We start from the raw sequence: 17,723 nt of genomic DNA, 5'->3' as shown, positions 1-17,723 counted from the left end.
TAGTTAGTGGACAATATACCTCACAGCCAACACCTATATACACTGATTATCTGAACAGGATATAGCTGATGGTATGGGCAGAATTTCATGAACTTCTATATTGTTCCCTTTAAACTGGCATATGAAAGAGAATTGCCAATGAGTCATGTGCTATATGCACATTGTTACTATCCAGAACGTGGTGCCAAGGAAACTGATTTATTCTCTGTTATTACTTTGTTATTCATTGCATTGTGCAATACATCAATTGCGAACATAAATACATTGTGGAGTCCACGGATAGGAATAAATCCTGTTATGTTCAAGTACGTACGTGCTAAGTGCTAGCCCTGGAACAAGGAATCAGAAGTATTCTGCAGGTTGTTTGGATTTTTCATATTCTGTTACTAGTACTTTCATGATTTGTTTTTTCATTTGGCTGCTTCATTTTTGATCCTAACTTTGAAGAAATTACATGAACAGAATATTTTGGACTTTATTCTGAAACTCACGGTGCTCCCTGAGGGTGTCTTGAGTATTTTTGAGCTCCGTGTGTCTCTGACAATTCCATAAACTTTTGGGAGGATGTAATTTCCCCTTTACTTTCCCACCAGGATTCAGCAGCTAAGGTATGTTTGTTTGTTTGTTTTTTGTATTAGTTAAGTTTGTTAGGTGTAGAAGACAGAATGACTCTGTGGTATTATGTAGAACATATTCCTGTTTCTTGCATCTCCTTGTGTTCAGACCAGAAGCACTTGGGGAACTTTGGGGTTTTACAAAGCCCCTTCCCAGATCTGTGTGTCCAATTCAGTAAGGACTGATGCAGTGCTTGGATCTCTCCTGAGGCTCACTCATTATTTGTGCAATGGTTTCTGTAAAACAACTTTCTGATCCAATTTGAGACTACTTGTGGTCAAATCCCACTACTGGATTCATAAGTCCTCTGTCAGTGCTGGTAGAGTCAATCATTTAGCAGCAGATTCTTCCAGCTGTGGTCTTGGAACAATTGAGATCTTTGGCTTCATGTTAACTTAAGGACAGTGAAAGACATCATTCCATGCAACTTTTTCTACAATCTCTAGAGGCTTTTCTCATTTTCACTGTCACTCTCTGTATTTAAGCAGTGCTGTGGGGACAGAGAACAGCCCTTGGGCACAGGCCTGCTGTGTGATCAGAGACACGGAATATCACCTTGTGCCTTTGGCCTGCCCTTCAGCTTCTGCCTTGTATTTTTAGCTTCCAGTCTCCTTACAGGGAGAATTGTCTCTTCTTACAATATTTGTAGCACAGTCGAGGGATTAGGCATTCTGCTCACCCCTCCTCTGGTCTCCAGTAAAAAGTAAATATTCAAAAGTGATTCCTTGGTTTTGATTAAGGAAGAGTTGTATTTCCTAACATTACATGACACAGCTTCTTTGTTTAAGGGAATATGTTTGAACTGGCATCTGAGCTTGGATGCCTTTGTCACACAACAGGTGCTTCAGATCACTAATCTCCTGCAGTCCAAGCTGATATTTATTCCTGTCCCATGTCAGATCCTTTTGCTTGGCATAGCAGAGCATACCATGCAACCCACAAATTGTGCTGGTGAACATATTTAATCACAGATTACCTATAATTAGCTCCATCACAGTGAGATCCCTGGAGATCCTCAGTAGGAGGATAATGTCTACTCTAAGGACAGAGGCAACCCTGCAGGGAAGATGGGAGCCCAGCTGCAAAGTTCTGCTCGAGTAGACTTGAGCTGGTTAAAGCCTTTGATGATCAATCTGGAGTTTTTTATAGTTTCATATTTCAAAGTCCAAGCTTTGGCTTCCTTGAGCTGTAACACTGGGTAAATACAAATATCTCAGGGGTTCATATCAGTCCTGTGCATCTAGATAAACTCTTAATTTATTTGCTTTAATACTGGACTGTCAAGGCTTGTCATCTGGGATGGGGTTTGCTATTACTAGAAGACAGTGGTTTATCTATATTTGAACTAGTCACCTTAAACAAATTTTATATTCAGTGCTAAGAAACAGAGTCCTTCAGAGCCTGTTATGAGCCATGCATCTGGATGCTTGAGGCATCTACTTTGGGATCAGAAGGACTGTGCCCTAGAAATTAATGTTTCTTTCCAGAGAGAGAGACACAAATACATATATCTAAGATTAGCTGAATGGAGCTCACCGAGTGTGTTGGCCCTTCAGTCTAGTTCATCTTTTCCTTAGTCTCTCAGTAATCTCTCAGGACGTGGCAGGATTTAGGACAATTTTTCTAGGTTGTAGGAGGCACAGAGAAAGCAGACAAAACGTCAAGTGTGGCAAATCATTTATATAACTTGTTTGGACCTCTAAGTCCACTCCTGTTTTGTGTTATTAATGCTTTTTTTTCAAAAAACCTCCAAATTATCATCCCTTTTGACTGTACTAGAGCACAACTTGCTACCTTGTAGACCTTGTAGATCTCGCAGATGCCCAGGGAGACAGAATCACAGCTCCTCTTGGGCTAGGCCTGGGGTTACATTATTGTGGTCACAATATATGTAATGTTATCCCAGATGGTTAACACCTCTAGATTAAGAACCCACAATGGTTTTGTGTTACTATTTCAGACTTTCCCACCTGATTAGCACCAAATCTGTTTTCACTCATCAGAATATCTACTAGATATATCAGCAACTGGATTTTCCCAGGTATTAGCATATAATAATCCTATTCTTATAGAGATATATTTAAGAAGATTAAAAACTGAACCTTATGATTTGGAGAGAGCTGTGCCTATGCCTCCACACACCCTCCCCACTCCCCAAATGAAGAAACTGCATCAGGATCACTTTTATTACTTGAAAATCAAAAAGAAATGTGTGTAAGAAATAGAAGCAAGGAGACATATCTAAGGAAGAAAATAAAGGCCAAGAATATAGGAAATAAATCAAGAAGGGTAAACAGATACATATTTGGAAGAGTATAAAAAAATCAAAACAAAAATATTCCATATTGTGAAGGGAAGACAAATTCCAGTTAGAAGTTTACTACTTAACATGGAATGAAATCAAATAGCAGATGGTAAGAAAGTGAAATTATTCAGGTCTTTCACTCTGAAAGTTTGCTGTGTCTAGAAGTTTAGCAGAATTAATCCTATCTGTGTGGTAGGACCTTAAGTAAGAAAACACAAAGAACAGATTAAAGAATATTTTAAAGGTGGGATGTAGCTCTGAGCAACCCGGTCTAGTGAAAGGTGTCCCTGCCCACATCACAGGAGTTGAAACTAAATGATCTTTAAGGTCCTTCCCAACCCAGAATGTTTTATGATTCTATGATATAGAAATTACCAGAATATGTAAAAACTGCTCTAGGGTATTTAAGGAATTAGCAAAAGCAGTCACTGAGTTGTTACTTATCTGTGGCAAATATTGCGGAAAATGGAAAGACACAACATCATTCTCAGCATCATTCATCATTAGATTTCCATCTCCACAAAAACAGTGAACCTACTTTTTCCTTCCTCTTGTTCATGCATGGATTTCTTTCTTATTGTCTTTTATGGTCATTACATCTTGAATCTTACTCTTTCCAAAATGAATATCCAGGGGTTGAAATGGAAATTTTGAAGGCGTATTGTGTACACTTGGACATGCTGATGTAAAAATGTGAGAACTCCTCAAAGCCTTCCTTCTGCTCTGTTTGGTCTCCATGAAAAGTGCTGGTTTGAAGTATGGCACAGCAGCAGCTCTCAGCTCATCCCAGTTGCTGTGGAGAGGTGTCTGCTGGAGTGTATTGCTGTTACACTGAATGCCTGTAGGTTTTTGTTACTCCCACTGCTGTATACTTAAATTGTATGTATCTGTGTAAGCCTGCCATTAAGGCAACTGAAACCATACATGCATAATGAGCTGGAAGTGAATTTCCAGTCTTGCACTTGGCTCCTGTGAGTAATACATGTGTCACAGGCCTCTTCAGCACCACTGAGGTTCCCCTCCTGAGAGGGAACTGTTCAGCTCAACACGCGTTTGAGAGTCAGGACTTAGATTTATATCTATATTATCTATTAGTGCTTTTCTGCCTCAAACTGCCCTGCATGTCTGAACTTATTGGAAATACTGTCATGTGTATGTGGAATGCTGTCTATGTAAAGAGAATGGAGAAAAGTTAGCCTGTGTTCACAGATTTGTCCATATATTTGAAAGAGGGAAAACTGAAATGCTTTTCTGTTCAGAAATATCACTGCAGAGACCTGGGGAGATGCATTTTGGTGCATGAACTTCTATCTCAGGCAAAATCTCTCAAGATGCATTATACCATGGCAGATGTTGCAGAACATATAACCTTGCCAAGAATCCTGGCATGGAGAGGTGAATGAAGGCAGGAAGCATTCAAACTACATCTCTCCTGAAACACAGTGACATTGTTGATTTTAAATTATTCCTATTGAACTGTGAGCTCATCCTCTCTCTCCATAAGGCAGTGTTACAGCATTTCTGACCTAACATCTTCATTTTTCAGCAAGTGATTGGGACAACCATATTTGTAGATGAAATATGAGATGAACAACAAAAAAGTTCCTATAAAGACTAATTTTATATTATACTTGTCATCCATTCTTTCATTAAAAAATATCCTACCAGCTCTAGTGCAAGATGTTATTAAGATCTCTGAACATCTATAATGTTAAGAACATTTTAGATTTGGTTGGATCTTACATCTCACTGCACTATATTAAGGTTAATATATTAAATTAGTCTTGAAGCTCACATTGGTCACAGCTGAAATAGTCAAGATATTCCAGCATGACAATATGAAAGGTGGAGCACATAGCTTTCCAAAGTCATCTGAATGGGTGCATTGTGTGAAACTCTAGCATTATTGCCATCAATTCCAGTCCAACTAACCTCAAATTGTCACCAGTAAAAGAATTTCTTAACTAGTTGCTGAAAATATCCTTCATTATGTTGCTGCAATGGTGCTGCTGCAGGAAGTGCCTTTGGCACCTGGAACTTCATGACACTTTTTCTTGTATGCTTTTCCCTTGGTGCCTTTATTGGTTGCAGGTTTTCTGTCATGAGGATTTTGTCTAGGTAGCTGCAACATATCCTTGTAATTTTAAAATCAAGAATAGAAAATAGAAATTGACTTAGAAAATAAAATTATTTTTAAAAAATTATCATGAAATGTGCAGCAAATAACCGGTGCCTAAGCTGATTGAGCATGAACATGTATTGGCATCAGTAAAATCCTTGAATCATAGAACACTTTGGGTTGGAAGGGACTTTTAAAGGTCATCTAGTCTAGCTCCCAAATGATGAGAGATACAGCAATCCATTGTGTTAGAAAGATACTACTGGATGAAAAAGATTTAGATGAAACTGTAACACTACATGTTTTAATGGAGAAGATGTCAACATATGGAACACATTACTTCTCATTGCTAGGTGTTGTCCAAACCCATTATTAATTTTGAGCAATCCAGCCTTGCTTGTTGCTGTAAAGGCTGCAGAGGCGATGACAAGGATGTGTGTTAACTTAAGTGTCAGTGGATCATATATTTCTCTCTTGCAGGACCTAGCATTCTTCAGTCTTAAGAGCATCTCCAAATCACAATTAATTATCCTTCTCAACATCCTACCAGGTTGGTAAGTATTTTGCCATTTTACAGATAAAGATAATTATAAAAATATTCATAATTTCTGACCATATGGTATCATACGGGAATCATAAAGGATTGCATAAAGAGCATTATTCCTCCACTTGTTGCAAAGCACCCTAAGGGGCATACAATGTGTTACTCCAGCAGCCAGCAATGGGTACCTACAGAAGAAGCTACCAGATGCCATCCAGCCATCAGCCTCAACTTACATCACTCATAGTAGATGTTAACATGCCTGTGTCCCACGCAGAAATCTCACTGCTGACTTCAGTAAATTTACAAGACCATATTCATATATTTATATTTTGGGCATAACGTCTTCATGCTTGTAAACAGGAATGTTTTGCTTCCAAAGCAGTTTCAGCTATAACACTGTCTTAGAGCATATTCTGATTGTTGAACTTTAAAAACTTGAAGGCATGAGTAGGTTAACAACATCTTCATTTAATAGAAATTAATTTAATTTTATGACCACATGGACAACGGGGAAAATACAGTCTTACTCAGCACTCTGTGATTAAAATGATTGACTGATATAGACATTTAGAAGCCTTGTTATGAAATATATTTATCTTGACAACCATAGTTAAAGACCATTTAAACTGCATTGAAAGAAGCTGCTACAAGTGATTTCAGCCATTGGTTCGTGTCCAGTAAAACATCCAAGATAGAGCTTCTTGAATATTTTAGCATAAATGCTTGAGAAACACTTGGATACTTTGGGAATGGGGTTAGGTGTTGATTTATATAGAAATGGTTGATAAACACCTTCTACCCATTGAGAGCATGTGAAACTTGTGCAATGATCTGTTCTGCTTCAAATTTCTGACCTGGGGTAACCCATGTAATCTGTCTACCTTATTTGAGTGTTGTAAGAACAGCTGTATGTCCTTATATATTCTGGCATCATAGTAATGGGAGCCATGTAAATGCCTCAGCAGGACAGATAAAATAGCAGAGGACAGAGATCACCTCTGGCACCTCTCCTGGGTATCTCCCCTCTACATATGAATCATGCCTCATACAGGCAGATTTTATTTATGTCCTTATTCATGACCACATATATGTTAGGATTGCCTGGCCATGGGAAGACACTGCATATTTAGTCATATTTTTTTGCATAAAAGAAAATGAAAATAGAATTAGAGGTGTCTGTACAGTGCCCAGGATACTTGCAGGCGGGGAAATAAATGGTTCCCAGGTGCCTTAGAAGGGAGCAATATGCGGAGCAGAGCAGTTTGAATTCTTTCAGAATTGCTGCCTGTTTTACAGTTATCTTTTAATGTGTTCTTTTATTGTTATTTTTTAATTGAGAATGAGAAATCTATGATTAAAAATAAGTCTGTGGAATGATGCTTTGTAGGTACCTGTTAGTTAAAGCAACACAATTAGGATGTTGTAGATGACAGACAATTCTGGAATAACCGGTACATAGACATTTAAAAAAATTAAGAGACGAAGGCCAGAAGATAGTAAATAAATGCTTCATCACATTTTCCAGATTTTTCTGTACTCATAGATCCTTAGTTTGTATGCAGAGGTGTTAACTGTGCATATAGAGATAAAACGGCAGTTTGCCAATAGCAGGCAAGGAGCGAAACTAGCCTATATGACAGTATACTTGTTTCCAAACTGTAGGTGGTGGAAACCACTTTGGAAACCTACTTCATTAAGGAAAGAATGATGTTCCTGGCCAACACAATTATAGTGTTTTCAAGCATAGCTGAATTGGATGTAACTTGTAGCAAAGCGTAACATTGAGGAAAGCACCTGGTTCAAGAAAAGAATGATTTGGTGATTAATCCCATTGATACTACTGTGGTCTAAAGGGCTTTGGCAAATGCAATGTAGTTTTAATTAGGGAAATATTTTCTGGTAAATTGAATTGTCACCATACAAACAAACCAGATTATTATTTTTTTCAACTGGGAATTTAAGTGAGAGAAAAGGTATGTTATCAGTATTTAAGTTATTTTCCTTTTTTTTACTACTGGAAAACATGAAGTTAAACTGTGATAAACTATGTGTCTTCTAAAAAGTATTTCTGACCACACAATTATATCTGGCTATCCATGTGCACCTTGACTGAGGAAAAAATTCTGTTTCGTTACGACAGTGGAAATTTGGAATAATCCCAATTTCTATCGATGCAAAAGGGACCAGAATCTGTCCCATATAGTACTTTATACAGCACTTAAACTTCTGCAATGTTGAAGTATGTAAAAAGGGGTCTTGGAATGCTCCTTTTATAAAGAATGAAACTCATTTATCAAGAAACTATATCAACTTTAGATGATGTTCTGAAGGTAGTACAAAGATAATTGGACATAATTTCTTGAATTTAGAATAGATGTATCTATAGGCATGACTGCCTGAATTTAGACATACCCTGAGATGAAAGTATTGCCTGAATTAACAGTTTTAATTAAAGGGCACTAATAAACTTTGTCCACTGAGAAATGGTGTATGTTCACCCATGCTAAATTTGAGAAACTTGCAGTGCTCTGGCATCATAAAGAGATATTCAGACACCAAACTCTAAGTGTCTGAACAGTGCATGTAGAACAGTATGACAGGAAGAGAGAGGCCCAAGTAACCTCAGTGCACAAAAGTATCTGTTTGCTAATGACCTGTTTGTTTTAGATCAAAAGTTTATTATTGCAGTCAGTAAAGATATGAGTTGAATTGCACACACATTTTGTGGCAGTGTTGGTCAAAGTTTGTACTAACAGGTTTTGAAGCATAAAAAGTTTACAATGAAAATCCACTTTGTGGATTAAGGTTACTAGCAATAGAAGTACAGAGCATCTACTGAAATGGATTTAGTACAAAAAATGTTTTCTGCAGGTAGAATTTGCTTTCTGGCACTGCTTTGATGATTACTCAAGATCCTGTCTGTGCCATGGATTTTCATCTGCTGATGGTGTTTGCATTGTTGTGTAACTGCTTCCTAATGCCTGTTACGTAAGGATGCATAGATTGCAGCTCCATGAGGTATCCTGCACAAATCACAGCTGATAATGTAAGCATGGTTTCAAAGGTTACTCTCAGTTGAATTAATTCTACATTAATTAAATCCTCCCTGCATAAGTCAAATGCTTGATTAAGACAGAAGCGTACAGTATAAGTTTAAATAGGGTTCAGAAAGTAGGTAGCTGTTGTTGTCCTGTAATACAGTGTATAAGTTTGTGATATTCATACCATATAGCAGTGTGATGCAGCTTTCCTGGTCAGGGTGGAAGATTTGCCATTGGCTTTTGCCATGCTGTGATTTTACCCCAATGATCTCAGGCTATATAAGCTAAACCACAAATAACAAGTCGATAGAGAAGATATAATCAACATTCACAAGAGGGGTTTTTTATTTATTTTGTACTATATTTACTGTTTTAACTCTCTTTCTTATATTTAATTTTAATTAGACTAAGTCAGGATCTATACTGAGGAAAAAGAGTCTAAAGATTTCATGGACATTGCACCAAATACAGACTTGTGGTGGTAAGCCAGGACAAGAGTTTAGCCCGGAAAGGAAGAAATTGAAGAGATTGGAGATGAGAAAACAAATCTAAGTTTAGCAAAAATGAAACAAGTCTTTAAAACTGAATCAGAAGGATTATAGACACAGTTGCTATTTGAAATGTGGTGAGCTATAACAACACTTACCTCTTTTCCTTCTCTAACATTAAATAAAAACCTTTCTAAATTATTCAAGTTCCCATAGCAAATCCCACAAGTTAGATTTAAGGCATTTCTTCACTGGAGGGTTTCACCAGCATACATTTTTTCTAGTGTAGTCCTCTGAAAATGCACACTTTTGCATTGTTTGGAGCCTCTTTAAATTCTGAATATCAATTAACCACAGGAATATCACACACATCTGTGGTCAGGAAACATCTTGTCCAGAATAACAGGAAAAGCAGAGAAGCAAAGAGAGTGGATCGTGCTACTGACCACAAAGTTGCAAAATGGCATAGGGACTCTTTGACTGTCTATTATTCTGCTTCTAAATTTTCTAAGTACAGATGAGGCTGACTTTTGCTCCAGATCTGCCTGACCCAGGTTTTATGAGATTTAACGAGGCCTAGATTAGAAAATAAATTATGTTTAAAAATATATTGGCACTCACTTTGAGGACTGATCAGAAGCAGATAAGATAGCGTGCTAGTGCTTGAAATTTAGTTAAAATATAGTAACTAAGATATTTTTAGCAACAAGTATTGCTTGTGTAAACAAGCTATGAAATTTTGTTCCATGTTTCATCATACCAGGTAGGATTATTGATGGTACCTCCTGGCCTATACATGCTAATGATCTACCAGAGGAGCTGAAACTGAATGAGGAATGGCCAAAAATGTCAAGATGATGCCATGTGTGTGTTAAACTTGGGGCTGATATTTGCCCCATAATCCTCATGGAAGACTGTTCCAGAAATTACTTCTTAAGTGCATAGGGGTCTTCTCCAGTTTCCAACCTGGCCAGTGCTTCCCAACTGTGTTTTATTCATTAACTTTATAAGCACACTCCAAACTTGTGTTATGTAAGGAATACTAAATACTAACTGTCCTCAAAAACATACCTGAAAAATGTCACAGGTGAAAATGCACAGAAAGTTCTTTTCTGAAAAAAATCTCATGGGGAAACACAACTCAGCTTGATTGGTGGAGCTCAGTTTGATCTCAGAGACACTGCAGTAGCACAGATAGAAAATGAGAAGAAAACTTTTTGCAAGGAAGAGTCTGAGGCAGATGCATGCCCAGTATATTCTGACCACTAAAGCAGATTTCTGAATGCACATTCAAAGTGCACTGGCCTGCTCATTATTTTTTTTTTGTTTCATAATATAAACATAATATTTATAATTTATATTATGATAAATATTATAATATAATAATACTATTTACAAACTGAAAAAAGGGAAAATTTAGGCTAGATATAAGGAAACAGATGTTTTCTGATGACCATGTAATTTTTCTGAAGCAGTGGCTGGTCATGTGTGAAACACAGCTAGTAAAATGCTCTGTTATTTTATAAAGAGGAAAGGAGAGAGCTGCAAAAACATCAGCTCTTAGAAAGAGATTATATCATTTTCATGGCCTCTGCCATTTCAAGTGAATATCTTGGAATAACTAAACAATTTAATAGTTTGGGGTATAAAAATAAAACTATTTGTGCTCTCATGAAGGTATAAGATGATTGGGAGAGTATTAGATTTTTGAAGCAGTGAAAAAACCCGCAACCCTATGTAAGATTTTATCATTTTACGGGTTGAATATCTGTTATTTAGTAATGGAAAAAGTATGCTTTTGCTGGATCATTTGGTATTGTTTTGGTCAAATGATCACCCATAATTTTTGATATCTAGCACTGCATTACAATTATTGGCTGGGTCTGAGGGCTCCAACAAGGATATTTTTCTGCAGTTCCAGATGCAAGAGACACATAAGTGGGAGTGGGAAAAATGCTGTTGTTTGGGAAACACACTGTGGGAAAATTGCTCAAGATGATTTGAATGTCAGAATTGGAATGTAACAAGTGGTGCAGCCAGATTAGTGAAAAGAGAAGGCCAAAAGCTAAAAACTGCTTTTTGCCAGGGTTCTCAGTTAATTTGAAACAAAATTTATAGTTTACTTTTTGTTGATTGTGTTCATAGATAAAATTTCAGTTACATAAAGTTAATTTTCTATGTGTATGGTAAGCTAAAGTCTTGAGAACTTTTATTTTTTAGTGAGAAAGACCTACAAAAAGGAAATATATCTAGAAATCTATGGGGAGGTTTAGTTCCTGCGTGCTTTTTGCAAAGCCCAAATCAGCAAATCCATTTGGTTTGCTTGAGTAAATTGGGGGGCAGGGAGTGTTGCTCTTTGGAGATGTCTCTCTGTTCATCTACAGAAGAGATAATCACATGTGGGATTGGCAAATACTGGGAGTGTAAAGCCTTCATTAGAATACATGGCACTCTGCGTCAGGATCATTGCATCAGATCAGAAGAGATGCCCAGACACTTTCCTAACTCTCCCAAGGTTTTTACAAAAGACATCTCCAAAATTCTGAGAAAATTTCCCAACTAGCAGGTCTTGTGTCTTTCATGTCAAAGTCATTAAGACTCCTCCAATGTCCCACACGGCAATGCCTTGATTACAGTCCCAAATACCCGAAAACGAGGGGAGGGGTGGGATGTCATGTGATTCAACACCTGTGTCATATAAACTGTTGCAAAGATTCTTGTGCACTGGCTGAAAGAGCTATCTGTGATCCCAACTTCTAATATCTATGGTGCTTTCAATTACAAGATGTGACAAGTCCTTCTAAAGCCAACAGCTGCACAATCGAGCAAACCTGAGCAGTAAAAACTGCCTCCTTTTGAGACACTGATGAAAGACTTGCCTACCACCTCATATTAATTAGGGGTTGTGTTATTCTAGAACAATTGGCAATCCCTGAAGGATGAGTCAGAGCAAATTTGGTAAGATCATGATTTTGTGATTTTTCTATGGCATGCCATTTTTTCAAAATGGTCCATAATGCCCTTAGCTCTCAGATTTCTTTATTTCTATTCCTTGGTTTCTTGTTTGGAGGGGTAGAAAGCAGTTCTGGATTCCTGGAGAGGGAGGTAGAGTAGAAAGTCTTTGTCTTCTGTGGGAAAGTTGTCAACAAGTAGAAGTTCACTGGGTCAACATAAAATAAAGTCATTAGTGAAACCTGAAATATCTGTAAATGCAAAACTAGATTTATCCTTTACACAACAGAGTCCTCCACACATACTGATTTTTAATGATTTATGAATGGATAATACCACTGTTAATACAATAGTATTTAGAGCCTATACAGTAAATTAGTTGTTTCATCTGTTGTTTTTCAGATAAAATCAACTCTTAGGTAAAATGTCAGCTTTGCAAATACCCTCAACAAAGAAAAGCAGAGAACTGAAATAACCACCCTGAAAACATGTACCCCCTGCTCACAGCAGGCACGGGGAAGCTTGCATTGTTATGGCAGATAATTGCTCAAGGCCTGAGTATGGGAGAATCTTGTTCCACATTCTGTCATTCAGTATTCCTAAATTAAAAATGCTGGCAAATTCCTTTCGATAGTTAGGATTTTCTGATTTGTACAAAATACAAGTATGTGTGTAATTTCTTGATAGATAAATGGTGAAAAGGTAAAAGTTAGTTATACTGGTTTTAACCCAGTTAGTTATACTGGTTCTTTCTCTTGGAACAAAAGCTTTTTTTGTATTAATGTGAGTAACAAGTTCAAGGGAAAAATCAGGAGCAGCTTGGGCTGAAATGCCCTTTTCTTTTCAAAATTATAGAGATACGATATGCTGTATTACCTAGCAGAGAGTCACTGTACTCTTAATGAATTTTGCATTTGTTCTCAAGATAAGGGAATGAAATAGAAGAGAAAAAAATAATTTGTCTTGAAACGCGATATAAAGTATAAACCATTTCTACACACAATCTTATCAGTCCATTTCGTGGCCACTTGACACTCTCAGATGCTCTTAATATATTGTATACCAAAGGCAGTACTGCTGACATTGAGTTCTGCCACTGCCAAATTGCATATTCATTATTGTTCATAGTCATGTGAGGTCGAGTTCGGTCATTGCACACAAAGATCCTTTGTCTGGATCTTTACTCCCTCCTTGCACAGTTTTTGGTTTCCTAACTTTTGTAGCATTCTCTGGGCTGAAAGTTTCTTTTTAAAGAGGATGCTGTGTACTCTTTTGTAAACATGTCTCCATTACTAAAAGTGACATCATGGGAATCGCTGGACATGAGCTTGGGGAACAGAGCCAGAGTTGAGGCAACGCAAAAAGAAGTCCCCTTGTCCCTTCTCCCCCCTCCTCCCCATAGCACTGTCTAGCAAACAGGTACTTTGTTGAACTCTGTTGGAAGCTTCATGAGGAATTTAAAAATTGGAAGGACTAAGAAAAAAAGGGTCCTGCCAGCTCTTTCTCATCTGCAGGCTGCTATGCACAAATGTGGTCAGAAGCTTAGTCACACAAAGCCAGGGTTCTGCTCATTTGCCATCATATGCAAATTACCTCCCTGGACTCACTGGCACGGTTAACACTTCAGTTTAAGAAGTTTAAAAAGATGGATTGCAAAACTCAGGCATGCTCCCACTCCTACTGAGATCAGTGGCAAGCCTCCCATTGATTTCAATGGAAGCAGGATAGAGTCTCCATTTTCTGGAAGCGAAACCCAGCGGTATTTGAGCTTTTTGGAGCACATGCAGCTCTGAAAGTCTGTTCCTTTTAGGCACTCCAAAATTTTTCCCATTTGCTTGATTCCATGGCAACACAACATCACCACCAAGCTTTCAGTACTGAAATGAGATTTTACTACTAAGCCTGAGGATTTATACAAGTGTAAAAAGATCTTGCTAAGCTGCAATTTCCATTAGACTAATTCAGGATCCTTTTCAAATAAGTGGCAAAATTATCTCTGGATTTATTTTACAATAAGACAAGAATTTTCTAAGGTTAGAAAAACAAGAAAACTGCTTTACAATCATAATGGAAACCTTTTATTATTATTGTTACATAGAATCATTATGAGTAAAACACTATTTATTGTTCTGTTCAAAACAGTCTAGAGAATAGCCTAAGCAGTTTTCTCATAAATTATACCAAAATCAAACTCTAGAGGCTGCATAAAATTATGATAAAGCCATTGAGGCTTTTCTTCTGATTGTTGTATTGCTTATGTCACAGAAATAACTGGTTTACAACCAGAAGAAATATACCAGTGTGAAAGTGTGCAAGGAAAAGACATGCTAAAAGCTCCATATTAGATTCTGAATGTGCTATACTAATTTTTATAGAGGGAAACAAAGCAGACAAGCTTGGTTTACACTCAGTGAATGAGAGTTTGCTGTGAGTTACATTATAGCACACTGAAACCTAGTACACTCATTGATAGCCTATTTTTATGTGTGGAAGGGGAAAAAAATCAAAATGATTCCATACCTAGAGAAGGTTAAGTTGCGTGTAAGCAGTCTTGAGGGTTTTTATAAAAAGTATCTACTAAGAAGTTCCCAAATAACAATACAAAATCAGTGGAACAATTAAATTATTAGACAACATTAATAAGAATTTTAACTGCCTTATGTTTCCTGCATTTGCTTAGACTCTAGATATAACTGTTCATTACCATCTGTTATAATCAGTTTTCATGTAATCCAGCTGTTGAATCATACCCTCCAATGTGATTTCTGACATGATTCAGGCTCTGACTTCCCCTATTGCACACAGACAGACCCATGCTGGAAGCAATGATCAGGATGTGGGCTGCAGTGTTATACTGGGACTTTGACTACTTCTGTGATCTGCTCCTTATGCCAAGAGACTTATAGGAATACGTGATGTAACACTTGATCTCACTTTTCAGAGAGGAGTTCAGAGCTTCCCCTTCTGATGCTTCCATGAGGCTTGACACCTAGGTCAAACACCATGCAATCCTGAGTGTGGGATGTGGCCCTGCTCTGGGTCACAGAATCGGAGACAGGCGTTTCCTTCTCGGGCCTCCACCAGGGCAATGAGATGGTCGTTGTGCAAGCAAAGCTGAGATGAGGATGTAATAACTGAGATCACATCACTGACAGTAGCACTGTGACTCTGTCAGTGAAACCCTTATGTGTTATTTCTTTTTCATACAGACAGACTCCTGGCTTGCCTCTGATTAGTGAAGCAGCTACAAATCCTCTTAGCTGAAGCAGACCGAGTTGAAAGCAAAATCTGCCCCCTCTGTCCTGGCTGATCTTCAACAAATCAAGAAAAAGTTGATATCAAGTCAAAAGCTTTGTTATAAAGCTGGACAGTTATGGGCTTGTATTTCAAAGTGGCCAGAGATTCTAGCTACGTTCCTTCTCAAGACCAAAAGTTTTAAGTGGGTGCTTGGTACAATTTCACCACCTCTCCTTCACCTTCTCAAGAATTTCAAATCCGAAATTCCTGGCCCAGATTATGAGAAAACTGGATGAAAACTTTAGTATGTGAATGTGCTCTAAGAAGTACCATTAGAGATTGTCCTTTCTTTATACAAAATGTGATGCCCTAGAAAACAGTGCTTTGCAATACACAAACGCTGCACTGCTTATTACACAGAAATACAAACTTTATGTGAGTTGCACGTTTCACTATCTCACATCTTATCGTATTTTTTATTTGAAAAGTAGGTGTCTTTGCAACTCCACTTTGTGAAGAGTATCATTTCTTGCTAAAGGGGGAAAATTCAGACTCAAAATCCCTTCTGAGCCATAAAATGCAGAATGCTTTGTAAACTACTGCTGTAATACTCCAGTAGTACTTCCTGAAGGCACTCGGTTGTGGGGAGTAGGGCAACTCACGTGTGCATGTAGCAGTTGTTTTTTTGTCTATCACTTCTTATGGATCTTCTCTAATGTGTGAAAGTAATTTGTAATTCTTACTTAACAATTCTTATTTGTGACACACTCAAAATGACATCTAGAAGGAAGACCCTTAGGAGAACACCTCCTTGGGTTACTTAGATTTCTAATTAGAGTATTTGCATTAGCATAAAGCGATGTCTTGTATCTTGCCACTTTATTCCTGTGTTGCACTGCAAACAGATATTCAAAGAAAAAATGTAGGCACTGGTTGGTCTGTAACTCAAGCCACAAAGAACCTGTCTTTAAATAGCCCAAGAACGCCAAAGCCAAAGGATACTCTCGCCTATGTGTAGCAATCTCAATCAACATTTACTTTTGCGCTCAGTAAAAGGCAAACTGGCACTGCTGCAAGGCCGGGGGGGCAGATCGATACCTGTCCCGAAATTTCTGCAGTTGTTCTCAACGGCTACTCTTGGGTTGCCGTAAACCCATTTAAACACTATTAAACATCATTTCACATCGCTTTTCCAGCGTTTTCCTGTTTTAGCAGCTCAGATTTGAGGGCAAAGCAGCCGCGAGTCGCTGCTCTCGCCGGGCGCGGGGGCGGCGGCAGCGGCCGTCGGACGATGCGGCGGCTGCCCCAGGGCCGGGGCCGCAGCGGGCAGGCGGGGCACGGGCACCGCAGCGGCTGTGCGGGGATGCAAAGGTGTAAAGGTGCCGCGGCGGAGCGGGCGGGCAGCGGCGGGGCCCTGCGGCCGGCGGGGCTCGCCACGGGCGCTCAGGAAGTCGCGTCAGGCGCGGCGCCGCCGCGGGGCGCGGGGGCGGGCGGGGGGCAGCGGCGGAGTACGCGGTGCGGCCGGGCGCGGGCCGGGGCCGGGGCCGGGGGCGGTGGCGGTGGCGGGGGCGGGGGTGGTGGCGGGGCGGGGCGGGGCGGAGCGGGGCGGTGCTGCCCCGGCTGTGCTGCCCCCGGCGGCGGGGCGGGGCAGCGCAGTGGCTGCCGCGTGGCGAGAGGGGCGGTGCGGGGCCGGCAGGCGCGGGGCCGAGCGGCGGAGCGGCGGCAGCGCAGGGTGCGGGGGGCGTGGGGCCGCCGGGGGGCAGCGCGGGCAGGGCGGGAGGGCGCAGGGAGCCCCGGGGTACCCTCCCCGGCCCTGTGCCCGCGGTCGGCGCCCGCCCCTCGCGGCGACCGGGGAGGCGCGGGGCGGCCCCTTGGCAGCCGCCGTGTCCGGAGCGCTGCCCACCCGCACCGCGCTCAGCGCCCCGGTTTTATTTATAGCAGGGCTGGAGAGCTGTGGAGCCCTGCTGAACCCGGAGCCCTGCTGCAGACCTCCTGAATCCTACTGAGCCCGGAGCCCTCTTGGAGCCCTATTGCTTCCCAGTGAGCCCTGCTATCCCTGCGATCCCGGAGCGCTGTGGATCCCGCGGGATGGCGGTGGCCGGCAGGTGAACAGCGACAGCGGCGGAGGGGGAGCGAGAGCGGGAACTCGAGTTGCGGGTGTCTCACAGGTATGTGTACGGGGGCTGCTGCTGCTGCTGCTCACACGAGCTTTTAATTCCGTATTATTTTTTGAAGTTCATGTTTTATGTGTGCCGGCGCAGCCAAGGTCACCTTGAGCACGAGAAGGACGCGTTTCGCTTCCACCGTTCAGAGGTTTACTGGGGGTTTTTTGGTGTTTATTGTGCGGTTTATATACTAAATTGCCTGAGCACTGATTACGAAAAAAGGCAAATTGAATGTAAGAGCTAGCAGAGACAAAAGG

At 40.1% G+C, this 17,723-nt stretch overlaps 2 protein-coding genes across 7 annotated transcripts in view; both read left to right on the top strand.

Annotated features, from left to right (window-relative positions):
* The window catches only part of ZDHHC6 (zinc finger DHHC-type palmitoyltransferase 6), a 101,167-nt gene extending 84,677 nt beyond the window's left edge, over window positions 1-16,490 (top strand). The window contains exons 10-11 of one of the 2 annotated variants that reach the window (XR_010432350.1): window positions 5,520-5,593; window positions 15,274-16,490. Coding sequence is in view for 1 of the 2 variants with exons in the window: in XM_064663309.1 (XP_064519379.1) it covers window positions 5,520-5,542 (23 nt within the window). In the remaining variant the exon portion in view is untranslated. The remainder of the gene's footprint in view (window positions 1-5,519; window positions 5,594-15,273) is intronic. The other variant, XM_064663309.1, reaches the window with a different exon arrangement.
* Window positions 16,491-16,976: 486 nt separating this feature from the next.
* The window catches only part of GPAM (glycerol-3-phosphate acyltransferase, mitochondrial), a 32,910-nt gene continuing 32,163 nt past the window's right edge, over window positions 16,977-17,723 (top strand). For 2 of the 5 annotated variants that reach the window (XM_064663302.1, XM_064663299.1), the window contains exons 1-2: window positions 17,007-17,033; window positions 17,240-17,469. The gene's annotated coding sequence lies outside the window, so the exon portion shown is untranslated. Of the gene's footprint in view, window positions 17,034-17,094; window positions 17,470-17,723 lie in introns of those variants that run through there. The other 3 variants (XM_064663300.1, XM_064663298.1, XM_064663301.1) reach the window with 3 other exon arrangements.

Source organism: Pseudopipra pipra, chromosome 8 (assembly GCF_036250125.1).
Source record: "Pseudopipra pipra isolate bDixPip1 chromosome 8, bDixPip1.hap1, whole genome shotgun sequence".
Taxonomy (NCBI): Eukaryota; Metazoa; Chordata; class Aves; order Passeriformes; family Pipridae; genus Pseudopipra; species Pseudopipra pipra.
Note: the sequence above shows the minus strand (reverse complement) of the source record. Positions and strands in the feature narration are given on the sequence as shown.